The sequence below is a fragment of the Rhinolophus sinicus genome, chromosome 17, assembly GCF_057876585.1.
Source record: "Rhinolophus sinicus isolate RSI-liver-muscle chromosome 17, RSI-T2T, whole genome shotgun sequence".
NCBI classification, from domain to species: domain Eukaryota; kingdom Metazoa; phylum Chordata; class Mammalia; order Chiroptera; family Rhinolophidae; genus Rhinolophus; species Rhinolophus sinicus.
The window spans coordinates 207146634-207172112 of NC_142517.1; the positions used below are offsets into that span (position 1 = coordinate 207146634).

Below are 25479 nucleotides of genomic sequence, written 5' to 3' on the forward strand. Positions count from 1 at the left end.
TAGAACTTACTCATCTTAAAACTGAAAGTCGGTAGGTACCCTTTGACCTGCATTTCCCCATTTACCCCGCCCCCAGCCTCTGGCAACCACCACTCTACTCTCTGTTTCTATGAAATAGGTTTTTTGTTTTTCTCTTTTAAAGATTCCACATATACAGAATACCATACAGTGTTTGTATTTCTCTATCTGGCTTATTTCACTTAGCATGCTGCCTCCAGGTTCATCCATGTTGTCACAAAAGGCAGGATTTCCATGTCTTGGCTATTGTGAATAATACTGTAATGAACATGGGACTGCAGATATCTCTTCGAAGTACTTATACCATTTCCTGTAAATGTATCCCTAGAAGTGGGATTGCTGAATCACATGGTAGTTCTATTTTTCATTTTTTGAGGAATCTCCGTGCAGTTTTCCATAATGGCTGCACCAATTTACATTCCCACTAACAGTGCACAGGGGTTCCTTTTCCTCCGTGTCCTCGACAACATTTGTTATGTCTTGTCTTTTTGATAATAGCCATTATAACAGATGTGAGGTGATACAGGATTTAAGAAAGCAATCCCACTTACAATAGCATCAAAAACAATGAATACTTAGGAATAAATTTAACCAAGGAGGTGAAAGAACTGTACACTGAAAACTATAAGATGTTGATAAAAGAAATTGACAAAGACACAAATAAGTGGAAAGATATCCTGTTCTTGGATTTGAAGAATTAATATTGTTAAAATGTCCATACTACCCAAAGTGATCTTACAGATTTGATGTAATCCCTATTAAAATTCCAATAGAATTTTTAACAAAAATAGGAAAGAAAACCTATCCAAAAATTCACATGAAACCACAAAAGACCCTGAATAGCCAAAATAATCTGAGAAAGAAGAACAAAGCTGGAGGTACCACATTTGTGATTTCACGGTATATTACAAAGCTATAATAATCAAAACAGTATGATATGGCATAAAAACAAACACATAGTTGAATGGAACAGTTACACAGCCCAGATACAAACACACATGTATATGGTCAGCTTATCTTTGACAAGGGTGCCAAGAACACACAATAGGGAAAGGACAGTTTCTTTAATAAATGGTACTGGGAAAACTGGACAGCCTCATGCAAAAGAATGAAACCCATAATGTACACCACACATAAAAATTAACTCAAAATTAATTGAAGACTTAAGTGTAAGATCTTGAGTTCTTAAGTATATAGTTTAACTGGAATAGTTATATCCAAAAGTACAAGTCATTCTTGAGTCGAGAGCTTCAATTTTAGTATATAGTCACACATAGTTGTTTTTCATTGCTATAATGTAATTTTTCCCTGTGTTACCAATTCTTACCTTTCCAGATCACATTCCCATTTGATTCTGGAGGCCCATGGAAAAGTGTCAGATCGTCTGTTCTTTCTGAGTCTTCCGGGACAAGAGCTGCCTCCATCCTCAGCTCGCTCTGGAAGCTCAAGCTGCTCACCAAAATTCTGCCCTCTGGGCTGCTTCTAGGCCTGTGGGAAACTCCTGCAGATTGGAGAAAGGTGCTCATGGGCCTGTCCTCTGTTTGCAGGTGGTCCCCATGCTTCCCAGGCTGCTGTGTGAGGAGCTGTGCAGCCTCAATCCCATGACCGACAGACTGACCTTCTCCGTGATCTGGATGCTGACTCCAGAGGGCAAGGTAACGACTTACACTCATGTCCATTCCATTCATTGAGGCCCTGTTAAGCCGCCACTGTGTTCCTGGCTCTGGGCTGGAGTCCCGTGGTGGTAGGATGAGGGCCGTATAGGGCCAGCTCCCACAGAGAAGAACACGTGAGAGCTCCTACCTCTGAAAAGCTGTCAGTTCATTTAAAAGGCAAGACTGACCCTAAAAATTAGAAATGAATTACTTGTTTCTTGTCTATTATCAGTGAATAATAGACATTCTCTTCCTATTATCAGGTGAAGGAAGAGATTGTGTAAGCAAGGTCATGAGGGGGTGGGTGAGTACAGGCGATTGGGTCTAAGTGTGGATTGGCAGTGGCAGGAAAAGCAGCCTGAGCTCAGTGAGGAGAGCAGGCCATTTGCAGGAGGACATTTAGGGGAAAGAGGGCAACTTGGGGGAGGTGAGGGGGGATCAAACTATGGGGAGCCTCAAATTCCAGCCACAAGTGAATTGTAGGTGATACGGGTGCTCTGCCATGTCCTGAGAAAGGCGACATTTAGAAATATTAGTGCTGCATTATTGTGCTGAATGACCTGGTGCTTTAAAGGGGAATTAAATTCGCACGCAATAGTCCCATAGTCAAGGCACAAGGTGCTGAAGCCATGGAGGGAGAACAGAGGAGAGAAGGGTGTCAACAGGCATGCCCTAAATAGAGGGAATTAAATGAGACAAATAAATGAAAGATGACTCTAGGAAAAACTAGTCCCCTCCCCAACACAGAAACAACTCTAAACATTCAAAAATAGGGTAATGATTAAGTAATCTATGGTAGTGACTCAGTGGAATGTTATGCTTTACTAAAGCTGTTACGAAGACCATGTAAGAACATGGGAAATGTTTATGCTGTAAAATTAAATGAAAGTTAAAAAAAAGATATTTAATTATAAAGAGGTTCCAAATAAAGATGGAGGATCAAATACCCACATTTGCTTTCATTCCCTCCCAAAACCTCACTAAAACAACAGTGAAGAGATTTTTTTTAAAGACATAAACCCACAAGGACAAAGAATGGGAGAGGAGACAACGGCAACAAAATTTTGGAAGCTGGGAAGCAGATGGATGAGTGGTAACTGACTTAGCAGTCCTGAGAAAGCTGAATCCTGAGCCAACAACAGAGAAAGCCAAGAAACAACCCACTTTACACAGCAGAACCCCAAAGAAATTCCGAAACTGACAGCACCAGGTAACTGTAAAGTGAGGGAGAAGTGGGTGAAGAGGAGACTAATTCTATTGCTTGAAAGTTTATTTTAAAAGATTGCCCCTCCCATAACTTAAAAGAAGACCAGAAATTTATTCTCTGGACAGGGTAAAGTAAAAGATGTCTGAACGAGGGGACACTAAACACACCTGGTGGTGGTGGTCCCTTAGAGGAGGTTGAGTGAATGCCGGCATACTGAATGTTAAGAATCGCAGCTTTCTTTTCCCAACCACCCCGGAATTCTGGTAGCCAAACCTATACCCTTGAGTCAGGAAATGGGAAAATCCGTCTCTGAGAAATCTGAGTAGTGAAGAAGATTTGAAGATAATAACCTCAAGAGTTTCCAAACCAACAGCCCAGCTGTATCTCCGTACAGTAAAGCTTACAATCGGCTCCACCCACACAAGAGGAGCTTTTTAGGATTTCACTAAAAATCAGCCTTTTAGTATTTCACTTTCATGTATGAAGAGACAATCAAGAGGAAAGCCTCTAACATAATACAGGAAAACCAAAGTAAATGAACAGAAAAAAGGCAACTAGGACAAAACACTATTATACAGGGAAAAGAAACTATCATTTATGTCCTCAGAGAATTGTTTTTAAGAGAAAGCATCTACGTATATCACAAGATCTAGATACTTCAAAAAAGAAATATTCATGGGGGAGAAAAGAGCTCTTAGAAATTAAAACCATGATAGACGAAATGAAGAAGATTCAGACTTCTGGTTGGCAGATAAAGTTGAGGAATTATCCCAGAAAAAGATAGAAAATTATAGGACCACTCCAAGATATCCGACATCTGTTCAATAAATATTCCAGAAATGGAGAACCGGAGGGGAAAGAAGTAATTCAAGTAATGCCCCATTACTGGAGAATGTGACTTGCTGGGTTAAAAGAGTCCACTACCCAGCACTGTGGTGGAGACACATCCTCTCCAAGCCACATCATCATAAAATTTCAGAACACTGAGGACACAGAAAAGAGCCTGCAGGCTTCTATGAGGCGGGAAACAAAGTCAAGTGCAGTAGGTCAAAACTCAAAATAACTTTAGACTTTTCTATCATAACCCTAGAAGCTAAATGATGATGAAGCAAAGCTTTCTAATTTCTGAGGGGCTACGATTTCTATGCTAAAATTCTGTACCCAGCTAAGCTATCAATAAAATGTAAGAGTAGAAGGTCATGCAAGGGCTCAGACATGCAACGTCTCAAAAAAAATGTACTTCTCATATACCTTTTCTGAAGAAGCCACCAGAAGATGTGCCTCACCAAATAAGTAAATAAGGCAGGAGGAAGACATTGGATTCAGGAAACAAATACAGTAGTACCTCGGTTTTCGAACATCTCCGTTGACGAACATTTTGGTTGATAAATGCTGTACATTTTATGGATCTATGGTATCATTAGATAGTAAAATTCATGCTAAATTTGCAGTTTGGGGGGTTGATTTTAAAGGTCTGGAATGGATTAATCCATTTTGCATTACTTTCTATGGGGAAACCGTGCCTCGGTTTTCGAACATTTCAGAACTCGAACGGTCTCCTGGAATGGATTACGTTCGAAAACCAAGGTACCACTGTAAACCAACACAGGAAAGAAGTGAAAGGATCATCTAGATCCCAAATTGGCAGACTTTTCCCATAGAAGACCAAATAGTAAATATTTTCAGCTTTACGGGCCATTTGGTCTCTGTTGCAACTACACAACTCTGCCATCGTAGCAGGAAAGAAGGCAGCACGTAAATTAATGAGCATGGCTCTGTTTCAGTAAAACTTTAAAAACAGGTGGCAGGCTGGATTTGACCCACAGGCCATAATTTACTGGCACCTGACCTAGGTGGTGGTGAAGAAAGTCTTAGGGTACGAGCTCTACACTGTGTAGAAGACCACTGGTCCAGATTGGAGCAGGTCAGAAAGCTCTAGGAGAGATGTCTTTGAGAAAATGAAATAGTTAAAATATCTGTGGGTCTGAACTTCTTGAAAGATGATTTAGACTGGCAGTTACCAAACTTGGGACCTGTTACACTAAAAAATGATTGAGGACCTCAAAGAACTTTTGTTCACGTGGATTCACTGCTTACAATATTAGAAATTAAACTGATTAAATTATAGACATTTACATATTTTAATTAAAATAATAGTAATATAACTCATATGTTAACATAAATAACATCTTATGGAAAATAACTATATTTTCTAAAACAAAATTAGCAGAAGCTTGTTTTACTTTTTTGTAAATCTCACATCTGTCTTAGAGAAAACATTAAACTGAGCTCTCATGTGCTTCTATATTCACTCTGTTGGGATAAGTTCTTTTGGTTGAGGTATGTGAAGAAAATCTGGCTTCAGACATACGTAATCAGAAAAGAAAGAAGTGTTTTAATAGCTCTTTCAGATCATTGTGGGTATTCATCTTTGTGCAACACCAGAATCTGACAGTACTTTCTTACAAGGTAATTGCAGTCTAGTATCTGAAACCGTATCTGCTATGGGCTGAATGGTGCCTCCCCTTGCCCCAAATTTATGTGTTGAAGCTCTAATACGCAGTGTGACTATATTTAGAGGTAGGGCCTTTAAGGAGATAATTAAGGTTAAATGAGGTCATGAGGGTGGGGCCCTGATCTGATAGGATCAGTATCCTTGTAAGAGACCAGAGAGCTTGCTCTCTCTCTCTTCCTGGCATGTGAGGACACAGTGAGAAGATGACTATCTACAAGCCAGAAAGAGCTCTCACCCGGAGCAGAATTGGCTGGCACCTTGATCTTGGACTTCCCAGCCTCCAAAAATGTAAGACATAAATGGCTATTGTTTAAGCCACCCAATCTGTGGTATGTTATGGCAGACCTAGCAGACTAATACAATATTAGTTGAACTTTTCTTACTGAGTTACAATAAAATCTGTTGTCTGTCTTACACTTTGAATGGCTTTTTTACCAACGCATGATTTTTTATCATGTATTTAGAAATTTAGATCATTTAGAAAATATGGGCTTATTATGCTTGCTGATCTTCTATATGTAGGCACATTTCATTATATGGTATCAAGAAAGCACATTTGTTAATATCACCACGGATCTTAGTCTACGGATCAAGTCTAAGTATTAGGAAATACTGACACATGTATTATATGTCAAATACAAGGTTTCCAAAATTCTGATTTTTGTGAAAGCTCGTATTTTATCATTGGCAATAAAAAATGTCCGTTGTTTTCCTTGAAGTGCCAAATAACGATAGTTTGTGTGTCAATTGTTCCTTCAAGTAAAATGGTGTTCTGTAAAAAGAGCAAGTCAGTTCAGCTCACAACTCAAAGTCATATAAATGCTTTTCCTCAAGATAACCATCATACCTCAGCATGCGGCATAAGTGAAAAAAACAAGTACTCAGGTTAATAACGTTTACTGCTTCATCAAAAACATTCTTAGGTGCACTAGCTTTTTTCTCCCGCTAGTGAGGTGGTGGAGTACCCTGACCACTGGTACCCTTTGTTGCCATTGCCGTGTTTATGCCAAGGCAGCAGCAATGATCCCTGCCCGTGCTTTTCTATCATCAGTGTCAATGTCAGCACATGGCAACGGGCAAATAATGCTTAAGTGTTATTATGAAAATAGTTTTGACCTCATGGATCCCTGAAAGGGTCTCAAGGGTCCACAGACCGTACGTCGAGATAGTTGGAAAGTTTGGGGTGGATTCATGTACATAGTATACAGAAAAACCAAGCAAATTAAAACAAGACAGTTGTTCATTCCAGTGAAAATAGAAGTTGTGTAGGAAAGAAAAGTAACATTTAATATTTACATAACCATAATAGCTAATTCTGATAGTTTATGACGTAACTTTCTTGGGAGGACGAGGGCCTGGAACAGTTATGTGGGTTTGGTTGGGGGAAGGGAGTGTATGTAGAAAGAAAAATAAATTCTCTTCTTCTATAGTGAAGTTTGTGACTAATGCCTAAAACTGAAAAATCAAGAAGTAGCACTCAAGCAGGTTATATAGAAATATGAAAGTAATACCAAAATACCCTGATCTGCCAAAACAGGTGACAGTGATGACCTTGTGGGAGGGACACAGCGCTGCTGTTTTTCATAACAAGCCTTTAACACCATTTGACTGAGCTATTGATACTTTAATTTTTAAAATTTTTATTTTGAAATATTTTACACATACATGAAAGTAAAGAACATAGCACGATACACCCACCATCCCTGTCTCCCAGATTCAACTACTATCAACACTTGTTTTCTTTGCTAACGTATTTCAAAATAAACCACAGACGTCATGTCATGTCACTCATACATTATTTTGATATGTGACTCTAAAAAATTCAGCCATTTTCTTACATAACCACGATGCCATTAGCACACCTAAGAGTAATATGGATGCCTTCGTGTCATATCCAGAATCCAGTCTGTAATTACATTTCCCAGATTATCTCTAATTGATTTGTCTGAACTGGAATCAAAACAAGTTACTCACATTACGTTTGGTTTTTACGACTCCTATATATGTGATTATAAGTTCCTTTCTAAAAGTCAAGAAGCAAACATGATCTGAAGTACAAAGAAGGAATTGTGAAGACAGTATGCCAGCAATCATATTTTGGTGGGGGTGGGAACATGCATGGGGAAAAACTGAATGGAAAAAGACCAGAAGGAAATAAAATAGAATGCCAATATTTGGTTGTATTTGGGTAGTAAGACTCTGAGTAATTGTTTCTACTTTTTGTATTTTCTGTTTTTTGAAAACGTATTACTTTTATATTTTTATAAATGCTTATTTTTGCGAAAATTTAAGTAGAAAAGCCCAGAGAAGAAAACTGACTTGAGTCAACAGAAAAGAACTTTGAATCTGAATTATGCCTGCCAGCGTCAAACCCAAGGAATAAAAAGCTGCCTGATCTAATGAGCTTCTAAAATATGAGATTTCATAAAAGAAGCACTAGAAAGAGGCACTCTGAAAACTCAATTGGTCTTTTGCGTTTCTGTTGGAGGCAGTGTTAAGTAGCCCAGCTTTCTGGCACGAGGGGGCTGCAGAGCAGGTGTGAAGCAAGCACAGGGTCCAGGAGGGATGCTGGGCCTCCATCAAACTCAGCCAAAGCGGAAGTGCAAGGATTTGGACTAAGACCAGCTGAGGAGCCACTAACCACATTCCTTGCACTGGGCTCCTCCAAGCACCACTGTAAGGACCAAGAGAGCACATGAGGGTGGACCTGGTCGGTTAGTCCTGGGATATAGTGACAAGAGGTCTCCCACAGACGGTGCATGAAATAGGAATGGGCTGTTGGGGGGAGGGGACAGGTGGGAGAGTCAGGGAGCCAGCGTAGGACAATGAGGAGGGAGGTGGCCCTGCAGCAAGAACCCGAGTGAATGAGGACGAGGTGGCCGAAGCTTGCACCTGGGTCTGTATGTAGTGGGGGCGTCTTGTGGTTGGTTGTAAGCCTTGGGCTTAGAAGGAGCCAGAGCAGGGCCAGCCGCCTCACACCACGTCTACGGCAACATGGCTGCCAGTCTCTCCTGGAGCTGAAGTGGAGAAAGGTTTGCGTTTTTCCTTAGTCTGCATGATTGTCTTATTTTCTGGACCAGGTATGATCAGCTATAGGAAGGCTATTGCAACTTTTTAAACACCCACTAGATTTTTTTAACATCCACTAGAAAATCTTGGTCACATATGCTTTCCTTAAGCCAGTGCCCAGATTTTTAGATCTGTAAACTCTGAAGGATCCCTTTTGGCATTTTTCTCCCATATTTGTGGTAAGAGCATTGTTCTCTGATCTGGATATTTGTGACTCTATATTGTGACAAGGGAAAACAGACCCAACTAAATCTTGGAAGATCCAGCTCTGGTACCAGGAAATCCACTGTGACCGAGTCAGGCCAGTGAGCTCACTGTCTCCTGACCACCACTGGCACTTCTGCCTCACGTGGCACTAAGGACGGGCAAAACAGAGACCATGTCCGTGTGCCCCACCCATCAGAGGCGTCATAAGGTGAAGTCATTTTGTAAAAACACCAATCTTACACTTTGAAGAAGGTCAAAGCAATGAATCTGACTTGATAACTAAGTCCTTAGACCTCAGAACCATCGTATCTCAGGGTCAAAGGTCAGAATAATAAAAGAAGCGTCTCACGATTACAGTAGCTACTCATAGCTTGCCCCGCAGTAGCCCTGCCACATGCTGTCTGGCTCAGAAAGCCATCGTGTACTTCAGGAGTTGCCCATTTCAGTGTCAATCAATGACAGCCTCATTTCTGCCACGTACACAGGCCAAAAACCCTGGGGTCATTATTGACCTTGGTCCCACCCCTCACATCCAGTCCACCAGCAAGTCGCCCCAGTTTTGCCTTCTCACTGCCTCCAGAATCTGCCCCCCGCCTTCCCACCCTCAGCACCGTCACCTGGGACCAAGCTGCCATCCCCACCTGGACTACACTGGTGTCCTAGCTTCTACTTCTGCCCCACGTCATCTTCTCTCTACGCAGCAGTCAGCGATCCTTCCAAATCAGCAATTAGGTCTTGTTGCTCCGTTTTTAAAACTCCCCAGTCTCATTCAGAAAAGAATCTGAAAAGTCTTCACGATGGGATTTGTTTTCTGTTCTTGTCTCCCTGTCTTCCCCGCTAGAAATGCATGGACTACAGAGACTGCTTGGGACTAGCGTCTCTTCTCATTTCCCGGAACAGCTTTGCTTTGGGAAAAGCTGACTTTTGCTGTGTAATGGAGCTCTCCCCTCTAGCAGCGCCCCACCCCGCCTTCCATGACCAAACCGGTGGAGGCCACACTTTCCTAACCGCCATCCTTCCTTGTAGCTCTAGGAGAACCTTTCCAGTCCCAGCCTAACAAACCCCATTTTGAACGTTGGACATTGCAGGAGAACTATGGCATGTCCCAGTTCAGGCTCTTCAGCCGGACCTTCAGTGCTACTTAGCAGTCGTTTTATTTATTGTAAATGTATCGTTCAAACCTTTATTTTTGGCCCCAGGCTCAACTTTGCCTTCCACTCCTCTTTCCTTCAAGACCCATGACTCCCCCCAGGAGACTTTCAGGTCTGCTTGGAAACCAGAGAGACCAGCCAGCGTGATCTGCTGAAGTCCCCCCTCAGATCAGAATGCCCCTCCGCCTTGCCTCATCCTTTCGCCTCCCTTCACGCAGTGAAACATCTCCATTTCCAGCCTGGGTTGAAGCCCTGTCTTCTCCAATTGAGTGGCGTCAGCCCCCTCCGCAGCCACTCAGACTCTCAGTCTCTGTCTAGCCTGCCTCACTTTGTCACATCCCAGCAGTGCCACGTGTCTCTGGTTGATTGTCTCTCTTCTGTCACCACAGTCACAGACACACTTCTCTAGAATACTTGGGGGAAATTGTTCATGGCCTCTCCATTCTATTTTTCTAGATGACTTTCTAGAAGCCGAATCTGCTCCTATCACACTGTTTCTCAACATCCTTGTACGGGTTATGATCAGCCACAAAAGTCCAATCTCCAGAGCATGACATGCAAAGACCTCCACAGAAGGGCCACACACCCTCTAGTCTCCCCTCAGCCTCTACTCCTGCCACTGAAGAGTCTGTTTGGCCCAATATGGAATTGTCACACCTCTGAGACTTTGCATATGTTTTTCCCTCTTCCTGGGTGCCCTTCCCTTCATCTCTACCGGTATGAATCCTGTTTTGAGATCCAGCTAATAGCCACTTCCTCCATGAAACTGTTATTCTTTGTTCATTCATTTAGTAAGTAGTCATTGAATATTTGCTTTGCTCAGACACTATACAAGGTGTTGAAGTTATAGGAATTAAATATGCACCAAAATAGAAACAATATCTAGTTATTTCCTGATGGTGGATTTATAGATTTTTTTCTTCTCCTTTTCCCACCTGTATCTAAGTTTTCTGCAAAGCATGCATATTACCATTGTAGTAAGACAAAAATAAGCATTTTGAGATTTTTTCCCCTGTTTTTTTAATAAACAGATGAAAGATATTGGAGTGTGTTTGTAGGCTGTGTGGGAAGGTGAATAGAAAAGATGTTGAGGATGAGGAAAGAAGGAACAGGTTTTTGGAGCCAGGTCATGAAGGAAGTAGGAGGCTCAGGGCTGTGACCCCAGGTGGGGGATTAGCGCCCAGTAGGAGCGTGAGGACAGCCAGCTCTCCCAGCCACAAGCAAGTGACGAATGGGAGTCTAGGGAAGGAGCAGGGTGGACTGCCTGAGGAGGTGCTCAGACGGGAGGACCCCACCCGCCCTCAGAATCCATTCGCCCACCTCTCCACCCCTGCAGCACCTGCCATCTGCACTTGGAAGCCATTGTACACAGGTCTGTCGTCCTCCTAGATCTGAGCATCCTTGTAAGCAGAGCCCACTCTTAACTTTTCATCTCCCCTACACACATGCGTGTGCACACACACCCCACAGTGCTACAGTGTCATGTACCCAGAACAATGCCCACAAATGATTTCATGAAATGAATCGCATGTCTGTTTTCACAGTTTTCTGTTTATTTGGTCTGCTCAGTTAGATGACGTTCCCCTTGGTACGCATTTTTGTCTGCAGCAGCATTCTCGGCGTTCCTGAGGTGTCCTGGAAGTTGAGAAGGGCCATACATGTCTCACGCCAAGAAGGTGGCTGCCTGCTTCCTCGTGGCGACCGCCACACCCGCTGCCATGGAAATCCTGTGAAACTTGAAAAATAAAGTAGTGTGCTCACCGGGGTCATCGTGGTGACTGAAGTAAACTCACAGGGCCGCTCATGCATAGTCTTGTGTAACTTGGGCCTTAGTTAATGGTAAAGAAATGCCCTGTGGGGTTTTCTGTCACTCTCAGACACTGAAGTGGAAATCTTGCCCAAGCAGCTCCCCAGTGAGAGACAATAGCTTCAAAGGCTGATTCTAAGAATAATAGAAAAGTTCCCAGAATATCCATCTGAGTCCTTAGCAGAGGCGAGACACAATTGTTTTATTTCAGGCCTGTAAAGACCACCTGGGACCAGAGGAGTCTTTGGAAGAACTTGGCAGTGTTCTTGTTCCCGTGTCCCAGTTTGCTAATGAAAGCACCAGGCAATTCTAGGTTTATCTAAGGTCACTTCAAGGTAACCGCAGACTAAATCCTGAGCACAGATTTTGCTGTGAATCCTTAGAACTCAAATAAGAATTCAAAGTAAAATATTTTCAAGAACACATCAAAATTACAACTAAACTACAGAACAACCATCATTGAGAATCGCCTGAAGTCTAGTTGAACGGAAGTCCAACTATATAGTAAAGGACATATAGAAGACGCCACCTTGAAACTAGAATTAATAGCTGTCGTTACCACAGTGGACAAGACATGATGGATGGCTCCCAAGATCCAGCAGTGAGCTTCTCTAGAAGTGATGCATTGGAAAAAAAACACCCCAACTTAATGTTAGTTTGGACGTTGAACGATTTATCAAGACCCATGGATCATCACCACTGTTATGGACGACTTCACTCCGTGATGGAAATGATATGGAACTCAGAAATTTCTACCCCAAAATAAAGAATGTTTATTTAAATAAAAAATTTTTTTAAAAAAGTGAAAAAAGACATTTAATCATATAAGACTGTCATGCAAAGAGTACAAATTTTTTAATCAGCTTTTCTCCTGCATTTCGGTGTTATTAATAGTGGATTTGATTTAAATCTAAGAACTTGGGCCCTAAGGTTTGTAAACAACGTAACAGGTCACTGTGCTGGGTGTCTGTTTTAAAGAGCTGGCTTAGGTTGAAAGACGGGCTGAAGTAAGCTCGCTGGCCTGAGAAATCTGATTTTGTGTTGTGTGGATCTATCGGAATCCATCCTCAGAAGACTTTCTCCGTGGCTCCTGCTACCTCCAACTTCCTTCTCCCTGAGGCCTCCCAGCCTTTCCACCACCTTTCAACAAGCCTCCTACCCCTCCCCACCCTCATGCAACTGTCTGGTAAAGGGAACACTTTTCAAGGACTGCTCAGGCTTGGCCCCCTCATCTACCGTCATAGGAAAGGAATTCTTATCTCCTAACCACATCTGAGCCTCAGGCTCTTCTCCCAATCCTTCCATGTCCTACAGTTTGCAAGGCAAACACTTGAGGAAGTTTCCTCACTGGAGGAAGTTTCCTCACTTCCTTCCTTTTATGCTCAGAAGTTTAGACAGTTGCCTCCAGGTCAAGATGGGAAGGGGCCTGATTCTAGTTGGGATCAGCAAGATGGTAGGTGACCTGAGAGGTAGAAGAGTGCACAGTTTATTCAGGCTTTTTTTTTTCTATACAAATCTTCCCCAAAATTCTAGCACATAAACTAAAACAGGCTGGCAGACGTGCGGCTCGGACCCGTGCCTCCTTAGTGCACTTGGCAGAGGTCTCTCGTGTACCTGGTGTGGCCTCAGAGCCTCTCTGTACAGTAGGAGAGGACACAACTAGATCCAAGTGCAGTGAGTGGCTGACGGGTCTGCCATCTTGTTATTTACTCTTTAGTCTTACCATGGTCTTCTCTAGCCTTCTTTCAGAAGTGACCTGTGCCCCACTCAGTCACCGGGGCCCAGTGCCAGGAGTGGGCCTCGCAGAGGGAATCCCTGCCCACTCCTCAGCCAGCCGCGACCCCTCTGCTTCTGCCCCCTGCAGTCACCAGTCACCAGGGCCTTCCTCTCACAGGCCCGTGCCCCCTCCACCCCCCCGCCAGCTTCAAGCCCTGTCTCCTCTGGCTCAGTCCCTTTTCAGACATGTTGTTCATGGCACCTTTGGCTTCTGTCACTGCTGTGTCCTGCCCCCCCCCCCCATGACGACTGCCTTGTGTTGCAAGTTGTAAGAAACAGCAGAAATATGCCCCACCCCTGGCCACCCCAAACAGCCTGGTTTTATTCCATTCAGGAAAATATTTATTTCTTCCTGATATGCTTGTGAACCAAGTCCTTGGCATCCAGTAGCCCTGAGTGGCTGTACAAGTAATTTTGCATCTACTTATTTAAAATTACTGATGACCCCATTAGCAGTTTTTTGAACCAGAGATTTCTTAATGAAGCACTGACATTTTGTAGACAGTAAGTTTGAAAATATATTTGAATGGAATTGAACAGTTTTCAAACGATACGTTACCCTCACAACTTTGTATCCATAAAACATTGGAAGTTGACATACATTTTGAGGCATATTTCGTTTTCTTTACTTCACCACCCATCTCGGTCTGTTATGTGACCTTTAGCTAAAATAGAGCAAAAGGAACACTAGATTTTGAGTCTTTCGTCTACACACATGGATCTGATCCTGGCTGCCACTTACAAGTTTGTGTGACTTTTCACAAATCCCTGGCATGTTTTCTCTGTGTGTTAGACTGCAAAGGGCAGTGAGTGTGGGAAATAGGGCCAGATCCTCTCGAGTGTTGTTCACAAGAGTGGCATTTCCCGTCCTACCTGGTTCCAGGAAGTAGGCATCGATGGTCTGCTCCTTTGTAGCCAGGTTATTTTTCCTAGTCATGTGCCCTCAGTGGGCGTTGGCACAGTATTAACCTGCCATTCTTAACAGCGGTGTCCCAGGGTGTCTGCAGGAAACGTGCCACCTGCAGAAAGGGAGTGACCCAAATCCTGTGATTAAGCAAAGGAAAGAGGATGGACACGATCTCTTTGATGGGTTTTGTTTATAAAGCTTCTCATGGCTGTTTTACTTTTTCCATGAAAAACTCTTTGTTCTTTTGTCTTCTGCCACCGACCCTGGTTATGGATGGGGCGTTGATGTGAATACAGTTTCCAAACTGGAAATTAATGAGGTGTTCTATCCAGAGGACGTCCTCTTCCCATACTGGAAGGCACGCTGCCCCCGGGAACCCCACTCCTGGGCCCGCTCTTCCTGCTGCCCTGCCCTGTGGGAGGCTGCCGTGGGCATCCGTGCGCCTCCGCTACCTCCCGCAAAGCACTTTCACACTCGTTTTCCTGGCCTAAGAATATGGTTAGTCATGTGTCCGGTTGGTCCCAGAATCACTGGATCGTGTTAAAGCAGGTTCTGCTGCCTGAGGCCACTGTCACTGGGCCAGGAAGTTCTAGGTGGCTCTTCAGAACTTGCACTTGAGCCCTTTGTATGTTCAAATAGAAGGTTGGTACAAGCTTTCTGGAGTGGAGGGCAACAGAGGAAACTTCTCATCGGTCTCAGGTCTGGTGGTGTTCGTGTGTGTTGTTCAGATGCTGATAAGGAAACAAGCTAAAGGAGCAGAGGTGCCCGTTAGGCAAAAAGTGGCTTAAACTGAGTGCAGCCAGCGAGTGTTACCAGCGAGCTTTGATGAGGAGTAGTAGATTTCTGATTTTGCCGAGGTACAGAGAATGCATTTTAAGAACTCCTGGGGATGGAAAGTGGCCCCTGGTCAGGGCTCAGCACTGCAATGGGAGGCCAGTCCAGAGGGAACGACAAAGCTGTTTGCAGCCAGGGTACATGGACTGGGGGCTGGCAGGGTGTCTAGGAACTCCCGTGGAACTTACTGCAAAATTTTGTGCATGAATATTTCAGGGGAAACAATTTGGAGCTTTTCTTAGATTTTTAAAGTGGTTCTTAACCCAGCAGTGTCGTACAGGTCTCCCGCCCTGGGCGTGGTGGTTTCCAGTGTAAATGTGCGGTGGTTTCCTGCTCCGCTGGGGAAAAGACCCCAGGAGGCCAGACGTCCTGTGACCTGGATGCCTGAGGCAATCTGTGGGGCTACTTGTAAAGCGTGTGAAAGAGAGGAGTGGAAACGAAAGTTTTCCTGAGCACGCTAAAGAGACTGTCTCACAAAATGTGGGTCCACAGAAGGAGGAGGATTGACTGGGTTTGGAAGGAAGTGGCGAAAAGGAAACAAGCTGAAACTCCAGGGGAAAACTTTGTGACCACAAGAATGAATAGGTCATGGCTCTGTCATTCTAGAGGAGGTTGGAATAACTCCATTAGCGAGGAGTTTTCAGGAAATGTGGGTGTGATAGAAGGACAAGAATGGGCGGAGCCTGGAGGGGGCTCTTCTGGAGACCAGTGTGTGCAGCCTCCCCGCTGGGACTGTTGGAGGGTACCTGGGACTGAGTGTACAGTTCCTTTTGCATTCAGCGCATGCACTCTCACGCCTCCTGGGAGCCAAATTTAGGACCCACTTGCCACAGCAGAAGAGTTAGGAGCAGGATATTTGAGTTGTTTGTATTTTTGGAGAGAAGTGGTTCTTGGCATAATCCAGAAAGTATCATTTGAGGATTTTTATTTTTAAGAAAAATTAAAGTCTGATATTACAGATTCAAGACTCTTTATAATAAGGCTCGTTGCACTGAATCAAAGAGAAATGTGAGTAGTTGCTACCCTTCTCTTCCTGTGCATCACGGCTGCCATTTTGAGAGTGTTGGTTCTTCCTCCGAGGGAAGGTGGGGGGATCAGAAGCATCTGTAGCCATTTAGGGTAGCTCTTCCTCAGAGGCCTTATGATGTGGACACTCCTCTGTGCTGGGCTCCCTCCTTCCCCACTGGGAACACCTGTGTGTCCTTCAGGTGCCTTTTGGGGGAAGCATTCTCTCCGAGGCGGGAACAGAATGGTTTGGCTGGTAGAAGGGAGGGCGGTGAGGGGTGCTGTTTGTAAGCCCAGGCTGAAAGGCCCCCAGTGAGTGGTGCTCCCTCCCTTCCCCGGAGCCATTTCTGTCATTCAGCACCTGGTGTTTCCTTGCTCATGAATCACATTTCCCATCGCATTGATCTCAGAGCTTTTCCACGTTCCTCATGCCCTTGAACCTCAGCACCCCCTCTTTCTTTGCCTTATCGTTGACTCCATAGTTTGGGACTATTGGATATGAGTGCTCTCAAGTTACCTCTTCTTGCCCTCAAGACCGCCGTTCTCAGCTCCCCTGTTCTCCTGCCTTCCCCCCGGTCCCTGCTCCTCTCTCATGGATGAGTCGCCTCCCGGGGTCCCTTGGCCCAGGATCCCTTCATTCTCTCGCATCTTCAGTCTTTGTTTTACACCACTTCTTCCCTTACCCTACAAACAACACCCCTGTCCTGCCATTCTGGCAGATCAGCCACACATCACCCCCACAGCTGGCCATCCACCTGTCCTTCACCCAGGATTTCCCAGACTTTTCACATATGGCACACACAGAAGTTGTTGCTGTTCGAGGGGCGCAGGAGGTGTGTGCGCGAGGCCGGCAGAGGGCAGAGCCCTGGCAGTGTCTCTGTAGTCCGTCCGCAGCACGTGCCTGCGGTCTTTAAAGTTTGACTCCACCCACCCTGCGCCATGTTTCCCCCCTTAAATGGCCTTCCTACAGGTCACCAGCAAGCAGCTGCTAAATTCAAGGACTTGTGCTTTGTTTCATCCTCGTGGACACCCTGGTGGCATTTGACAGACTCGTGGTTAAGAGCTGGGACTCGGGCTGGACGGCCTGGTTCAGTTCCTGTCTTTACCGCCCTCTAGCAGGTTACTTAATGTGTCTGTGCCTTAGTTTCCTCATTTGCAGAATGGGGATAAGAAAATGCCTGCCTCACAGGGTTGCTATCTGATTAAACAGTTCCTATATGGCAAGTATAGAAACACTGCCTGCCCCAGCGCGAGTGCTATGTGTCTGTTGTTGGTTTTGAGTACTCCTTTCTTAAAACCCTTTTCTCCTGCTTTCCCTAACATTGGGAGCTCCGGGGTTTTTTCCTGTCTCTTTGAGCTCTCTTGCTTTTTTTGTTTTCATCCTCCAGCTTAGGAGGTGGTAGAGAATGCAGCCTCAACTCTCTCCTTCCTCCCTCCTCCTCTCTCTCACTTCCCTCTCCCTCCCTTCCTCTCTCTCTCTCTTCCCTCTACCTTCCTCTCTCTCTCTCTCTCTCTCTCTCCCTCTCTCTCCCCCCCCCTTCCTTCCTCCCGCCCTCCTTCCGGTTGAGGCCAGCTCCCTACCTCCAGACCAGTCATCACCCCTGGCCCCAGAGCCACACCCCAAGTGCTGCTACATAGCCCCATCCAGATCTCCTCCCGGTACTTCAGACTCAGGAGTCCCCCAAATATTTTAATGATTATTTTATTGTTTTAAAAGTGAAAAATGCTCATTATAGAAAATACAGACAAATTCAAAGGATAAAATACAAATCGGTGGCAACTCCACCCCTCAGCGAGCACCACCGCTCAACTTGGGTGTATCTGCCTTGAGCCCAGTGGGTCTCTGCCTGGGCTGAGTTTCCCCAGGGGACGTTGGGCAATGTCTGGAGACAGTTTGGGTTGTCAACTCGGGGCTGCGGAGAGGGGTTACTGGCATCTAGCGGGTAGAGTTCAAGGATACTGCCAGACACTTTACAGGGCACAGGACAGCCCCCACAACAAAGAATTAGTCAGCCCAATAGTGCTGAGGTTGAGAAAGCCTGTGCTGGAGCTTTTTTCTACATAAATGCCCCAAATAGGACAAGTTGGCATTGGCTTTCTCTTTCTACGTCATCCTGCTTCTCCACCTGTGTTCTGTTTCTGTCAGTGGCCCCACCTTCCCCTCACCCCACATCTGCCCCATTACCAAGCCCACAGATTCCCCATCTGTCACCTCTTTGGCATCTATGTGTTCTCTCTCCCAGATCTGACGCTGATGACCACTCACCCAAACGAATGAAAAAGTCTCCAGCAGGCCCTTCACCTGAGCTCCCCTGCTTGGCCGGCCTGTGCCCCCCTTATGCCTGGAGACCTCCCCTCCATGCCTGTTAAGTCTGAGCTTCCCGAGGGCAGCAGCTTCCACATTGGTGCCCCGTCAGAATCTGACACCATTCTGAGCGAGAAGTGTCTGCAGAATATGTATGGACGGATGGTCCCATGTAAGAAAAACCTGAAAACACTTCTCCTCACGATGTATCCCTCTTTGCAGATCCTCAATGAGTGGTTTGGCCGGACCATCATCCACTCTTGCACCAAGCTGAGCTACGACCATGCACAGAGCATGATTGAAAGCCCGACTAGGACAGTCCCCGAGACTGAGCTGCCCCCCATCGCCCCGGAGCACACCAGTGACGAGGTGCACCAGGCTGTCTTGAATCTCCACAGAATTGCACAGGAGTTACGCAAACAGCGGTTTTTGGATGGCGCACTGCGTTTGGATCAGGTCAGTTCCTTCCTTGTTTCAGTGCAACCAACAAATTTGACTTGTGCCTACACCGCATGTGCATGAGATTCAGCGTGGCTGTCTCGGGCTCTCCCTGCCTTCTCTTTCCCCAGTCACTGCCCTACAGCAGTGTTCTCTGAGGCAGGTACCCACCCACCCATCCCACGGGCACCAGGCCTAACGATGTGAGTCAAGACGAAAGGCTGGCGTCAGTGTGGGTGGCTCTGTGACCAAAACTCCCAGCTGGTCTCCCCTGGGAAGGCTGTATCCAGTACTTGATCTGCACCTTGGTTTCTACCTCTGATTCTTCTTAATTGAGCGGAGAATAGGAAACGTGGGAGTTTAGAAGGAGTTGATCAGTATCTGATCACGAGGCTTAAAAAAAACAAAAAAGTATTTCTTCTTATCCTTTGTCTTCCAAAGAGAGTTATATGTTTACAAATTCCAGATTAATATCTGAAGAAGCAGAGAACTGAGGAGACTGTAGGACATTGGCTGTGGAAGAAAATGATGGCCCAGAATGGTACTGCTTGCTCTTAAACATCACAACCACGTCAGCCCCCGTCTGGGACTTAGGCAGCCATCACTCAAACTGGGCCGACATTTTCGTGTCTGACAATCGGTGACTCTTAAGATCCAGGCACTCCTTCCTCGTTACTGGTCAGGGTGTTAGAGAGCAGAGCCTGTGTTCTGTATTGTGCAGTTTTTCCTTCTCGTTTATATTTCTTAACCCAAAGCCTAGGGAACTTGCTCGCCTTCCCTGGTCACTGTATTGCTGTGGGAAAACTCCAGGTGTTTGAAAAATGAATTGGGCAGCAGGATTGGCTGATGGAGCTGTGTGTTTATCAGGCCACTGGCAGAGTGCAGCCTTCTCTGAGCCTTTCAGCTTGGAGAGGTCTCAAAGGCCTTGTTTTAAAACCTCCTAATTAAAGATCTCATTTCATCCTCCCTTTTGTGATAAACTTACAGAGATGCTTCTCAGCAGGCATTTCAGATGGTCGCTGCCCTGTCCCTGGGAGTAAGTTAGCAGCTCTCAGGATAAGGGGGCGATCTGTTCTGCCTGTGCTCGGGAGCCCTCCTGCTCCGCCTTCTCCTGCCTGGGCTCGGGCAGCCCGAGCAGACTCTGCACACGAATGCTGATGGGTGGCTGTAGGCACAGTGGCGGGTGGCTGTAGGCACAGTGGCTGCTGGCCACAAAGGGAGGTGACAGAACCTTTCCTTCCGTCCGTGAAATCATTTCCTGGGGCTCTGAACACACTGTGACTCTCACTCCCCAGTGGCCACTGGTTGTCACATCTAAGGAGGCTTTTCAGTTCTTGCTTCCTGGACGTCTGTCCTACCTGTGGCCCTGTGAAGCTCACCACCTCTGGTTCTCTGCTTCACTTCATACGTCTCTAGTAGTGTCTGTGGGGCCCTTTGCAGAAGCCTCTTCCCCTGCTCACCCCTTTAGGGTTGTCATTCCCTGGGGGTCCACTCTACTCCCTTTTTTCCTCTACCCACACTCCCTCTCTGAATGAATTCCTTTACTCTTGTGATTTTCACTACTAACTGGCCGCTGATGACCCCACACCCGTCCCTGCCACCCCGGCCTCTCTCCCAGGCTCCAGACAAGCCTCTCCACCTGCCTCCTTGAACTCTGCCTGCATGCCCCGTGGTCCTCCAGCCAGCACTCCCATTCCTCCTGTGGGACTCAGTGCTCAGCGCCTGTGGTATGCTGACACGCCGCTGGTGTTCCCGTGGGGTGGGGGTGGGGGCAGTGATGCCAGGTGTGTGTGCTGTTGCAATTACTCAGTTTAACAAAGTATTAGGTAAACTGGTCAAATGAGAGCATGAAAAAGAAAGCTGTTGTTTCTGTGAAAACCTACTTGGAAAGACTTGGTGAAGATGAATCTTCAAAAATTCTGCTGCTTGAGTGTGACAGCTGTAACAGAGGAGGGGGAAAATCATCATAAAATTCAGGAACACTTTGGATGCAGATTGTCTCCAAGATACCTAAGCTCGCAATCTCTCAGAAAACAGAAACTATAAATCACAGACAATGAATTATGAGTGCAGTTTATTCAGAAAAAAAAGTATGTAGAAATCCAATTAGCATACTCTTTAAAAGACTTACATTAAAAAACAGTTAATGAGTGTACATTTATATAAATTAAGTTAAAACAAGGGTTTGGCCCCATGAGTATCTCTTCTGTATGACTCCGTTCTTTAGCCAACTCCTGCAATAACTAACCAACCACCTCTTCAAGCGCAACAAATGAGAGGGGTTCTGTTGCAGCATTTTAGAGACCTTACCCCAGATTATTATATAGCTTGATTGAGTTAAATATGTGAAATACTCTAAAAAAACTGTAAAAGACCGTTAGTGATCCTGGCGCACAGGAGGCAGGGCAGGTGGTCAGGGTGGAAGAACGACCCCAGGGTGCTACCGATATGTGGGCGTGGCTTAGAATCAGGGTGTTGCTGCAGATAACTGGATATCGTGTCTCACTGGCACCCTCAATTTATGCATTGGAAAGCTGAAGACCCGAAGGTTACATAAGTTGCTTATATGCAGGAAACCCACATGGCGAACTCTTTGTTCACTTCTCCAGTCACTCCATGCTGACGTAAGAGAGAACAGTTTCCTTCAAAATGAGGGAACAAAGCCCTCAAAAGTCCTAATTAGGTTCCCGTTAACGAAGGTTGAAAATAATGGATTTGCATCCTTGGAGTTGATTCCTTGGTTCCCCAGAAAACGAGTGTGTGGACCAGAGCTTCAGAAAGAGCAGCAAATCAGTCTCCTGTATCAGGGGACACTGGCGAGGGCCTTATACTCCGCTCAGTGTCCCCATTCACAAGTCACCGTGTTTGTGCTCCTGCGCCTACTGCCTGCATTTGCCCTCAGGAAAATCCAGTTTTCCTCCATGCTTCTGGCGTGGCCTGCTGTTTGAGTTGCGCTCTGATGCTGTGTTTGCCTCCGTTCACTATGTTCACATTTTTGGTGCCAGTCCTAAAAAAAAAAAAATACGCCCTTTTACATGCACCTCAATTAGAAAGGCTCTGTGAGAGGCGGGGGACAGCATCCGTGTCACACAGTATGCCCTTGAATGCAGAGTAAATCTGCTAAGCCAGGAGACTCACTTCTCCAAGGAAGCAGTCTGCTGTGATGAGCTCCAGCGTGTGGGAAGTGGAGGACGCTGATATGGGGCCTGTCGGTTGGGTCAAGGACCCTCTGGTCTGGAGGTCATAATAACTGCAGAAACACAGAGCAACTGGACCACTGGGTGATTGCAGTCAGCACCTCAGACCAGACCTTGGCCTAGCCTTGAAGTCGGGGGTCTGCAGACTTTCTGTGAAGGGCCAGATAGTAAATATTGTAGGCTTGTGGGCCATGTGGTCTGTCTCAGCTGCTCAACTCTGCTGTTGTATTCTGAAAGCAGCCAGAAGCAGACAGACAAATGAGTGTGGCTGTGTTCCTGTAAAACTTTAAGGACACTGAAATTTGAAGTTCATATTATTTTCAGATCACAAATAGTATTTTTCCTTTCACTATTTTTCATTCATTTAAGAACGTAAAAGCCATTCTTAGCTCGTGGGCTGTACCAAAGCAGGTGGAAAGCCAGAGTCGGCCTGCGGTCCATAGCTTGCTGACCCCTGCGTAAGTGAAATTCAGCTCTATTACCCAGTCAGCTGGCAGCCGCCCATCATCACTGCACTGGGGCATGGGGCTGGGTAATGGGAACAGTTGTGCTAAGTGAGCTCTCAGGATGGTTTCATGCAATTAAGTACATTATTCCTTTGATTAGTACTGTGCTTAGCAGGTCCAATCAGGAGGCCGGGAGAAGAGGAATAAATCAGTTGAGCACCAGTTCCCTTACCCTATTTACAGTCAGGTAGCTTTAATTAGCCTGAAGCAAGAAGAGCAGTGGTTCTAATTTCCCACCTCTGCAAGCTCGGCGTCCTCCTCAGTCAGGTCTCCTGCCACCCAGCCCGTCTCCCGAGCCCATTACAGAAATGCTGGCTCTGCCATCTTGTAGGGGACGCCGAGGGTAGGGGTGCGCTAAGGAAGCTGTATGGCGTTTCTCCCCTCAGCCCACCCCTGTTGCTGCTATATGTAGCAATGTGTTTTGAGTCGTGCATTTACAGACTATAGTTAAGAATGTTTCTATTCCTTCTATCCAGTACAGTTGTTTCCAGGAAATGAGCATCCCAGCGCTCTGCTGTTTCATTTGTGCACAATCTGATATTTGGTACAGGGCGGGAAGGACTGGCATAAGCTTCCCGTCTGGCTCTTCCTCCGTCTTACTTACTGTGAGTGTCATCCCTTGGGCACGAGAGGAAGCTGTCGATCGCCTAGTTGGACATGTTTGTCCAGTCGGTCTGTCTTCAGTCGCAGAGGCCTTCATTCAGCATGTCTTCAGAAAGCAGCTGTTGGGTGCCTAGCATGTGCTAGGTGCTGCAAATGAAGGATGAAGGAATAAGACAGCGTCCTCATTCTTAAGTTCGTGGTGCAGTGAAGGAGCCAGCAGACCACGCGGGAAATGGAACGTGTCGTGACGGAGCTCTCACGGGGGCAGTGAGGCTGTGTTGGGAGGAGCGGCCCCATCTCAGGGCCTCAGAGCACTTCCCAGCTGGGGCAGTGTGTACACGGGGGCTCTTGGAAGACTTGAGCGGCTCCCCAGGCTCTGCAGGCAAGGGAGGGCATGTCACGCAAACCGCTGGTGCAGGTGTGGAAGGGGTGACAGATGGCATGTTTGGCCGGTGGCCGATGGCTGCAGACTGTGTGTTGTAGAGCGTGAAGAGAGGGAGGAGCTAGAGAAGGGGGCAGAAGCTAGGCCTGAAGTCGGCTGGAACCAGCTAGGGAGATGGGATGATTCACAGTATGGAAGTGACGTGATCAAAACTGTTTTAGGAAGAGCTTCCTGACAATAGTATGTACAGAGTAGCGGGTATAGACTATAGTATGTACAGAGTAGCGTGTATAGACTATAGTATGTACAGAGTAGCCTGTATAGACTATAGTATGTACAGAGTAGCGTGTATAGACTATAGTATGTACAGAGTAGCGTGTATAGACTATAGAATGTACAGAGTAGCGTGTATAGACTATAGTATGTACAGAGTAGCCTGTATAGACTATAGTATGTACAGAGTAGCGTGTATAGACTATAGTACGTACAGAGTAGCGTGTATAGACTATAGAATGTACAGAGTAGCGTGTATAGACTATAGTACGTACAGAGTAGCGTGTATAGACTATAGTACGTACAGAGTAGCCTGTATAGACTATAGTACGTACAGAGTAGCGTGTATAGACTATAGTACGTACAGAGTAGCCTGTATAGACTATAGTACGTACAGAGTAGCCTGTATAGACTATAGTACGTACAGAGTAGCCTGTATAGACTATAGTACGTACAGAGTAGCGTGTATAGACTATAGTACGTACAGAGTAGCGTGTATAGACTATAGTACGTACAGAGTAGCCTGTATAGACTATAGTACGTACAGAGTAGCGTGTATAGACTATAGTACGTACAGAGTAGCGTGTATAGACTATAGTACGTACAGAGTAGCGTGTATAGACTATAGTATGTACAGAGTAGCCTGTATAGACTATAGTATGTACAGAGTAGCGTGTATAGACTATAGTATGTACAGAGTAGCCTGTATAGACTATAGTACGTACAGAGTAGCGTGTATAGACTATAGTACGTACAGAGTAGCGTGTATAGACTATAGTACGTACAGAGTAGCGTGTATAGACTATAGTATGTACAGAGTAGCCTGTATAGACTATAGTATGTACAGAGTAGCCTGAAAGAGAACAAAATAAAGCCCACTTATATCCCAAGAGAGAAATGACGAGGGCCTGACATAGCGACTGTGGGAGAGAGAGAAATTTACAGCTCCAAGAGAGGAAGGAAATTTGGCAAGCCTTGCCAAATGGACTGTCTTGATTAGAGGTGGAAGGCAGGGGGTGGGTAGTGAGGGAGAAGTAGGAATCAGCGAATTGGGTTTCAGGTTTAGGCACCTGGGTTGACGCTGTACCATGTACTGACCAGGAGACACCAGAGGATGGGAGAGCTGAGAAGAAAGGGTCTGTTGAGTTTGAGGGGCCAGCCAGAGACGGACAGGAAGCGATGGGGAATACGCATGTGGGCATAGGTCTGGGGGTCGTTTGGGAGGGCTCACCTAAAAGTAACCAGCCAGGAGCCAGCAGCACAAAGAGCTCCCCCAGCTGCACAAGAGCCAGCTCTCGTGCGGGGCCTGGCGAAGGAGCCGCCGCGGAACACTTCTGCCAGTTCTCACTTAGGCCCCGCCGATCCCCACTTTTCCTTAGAAAGGGAGCTTTAAAGCAGATTATAAAAGCAGAAGTATACTCTTACACTCAGATAAAAGCATATAAGTATATTCTAATGTTAGAAAATTTAGAAATTACAAGAGTATAAAGAAGAAATCAAAATCACCTATAGTCGCATCACCCAGAAATACCGCTGTTAATATTTTGGTATATTGCAATCCCTTATGAATTTCCCTCTTACCGCATCATGGCAAGAGGGAGGAGTGGTTAGCATAATGTACATC

The 25479-nt window shown here is 45.7% G+C and overlaps 1 protein-coding gene across 4 annotated transcripts in view; it reads left to right on the forward strand.

The window, feature by feature from the left end:
• Window positions 1–25479, forward strand: part of DIS3L2 (DIS3 like 3'-5' exoribonuclease 2) — a 299279-nt gene that overhangs the window by 207726 nt on the left and 66074 nt on the right. For all 4 annotated transcript variants that reach the window (XM_074314980.2, XM_074314986.2, XM_074314989.2 and 1 more), the window contains 2 exons: window positions 1566–1673; window positions 18679–18912. In XM_074314980.2, the coding sequence (XP_074171081.2) occupies window positions 1566–1673; window positions 18679–18912 (342 nt within the window). The remainder of the gene's footprint in view (window positions 1–1565; window positions 1674–18678; window positions 18913–25479) is intronic.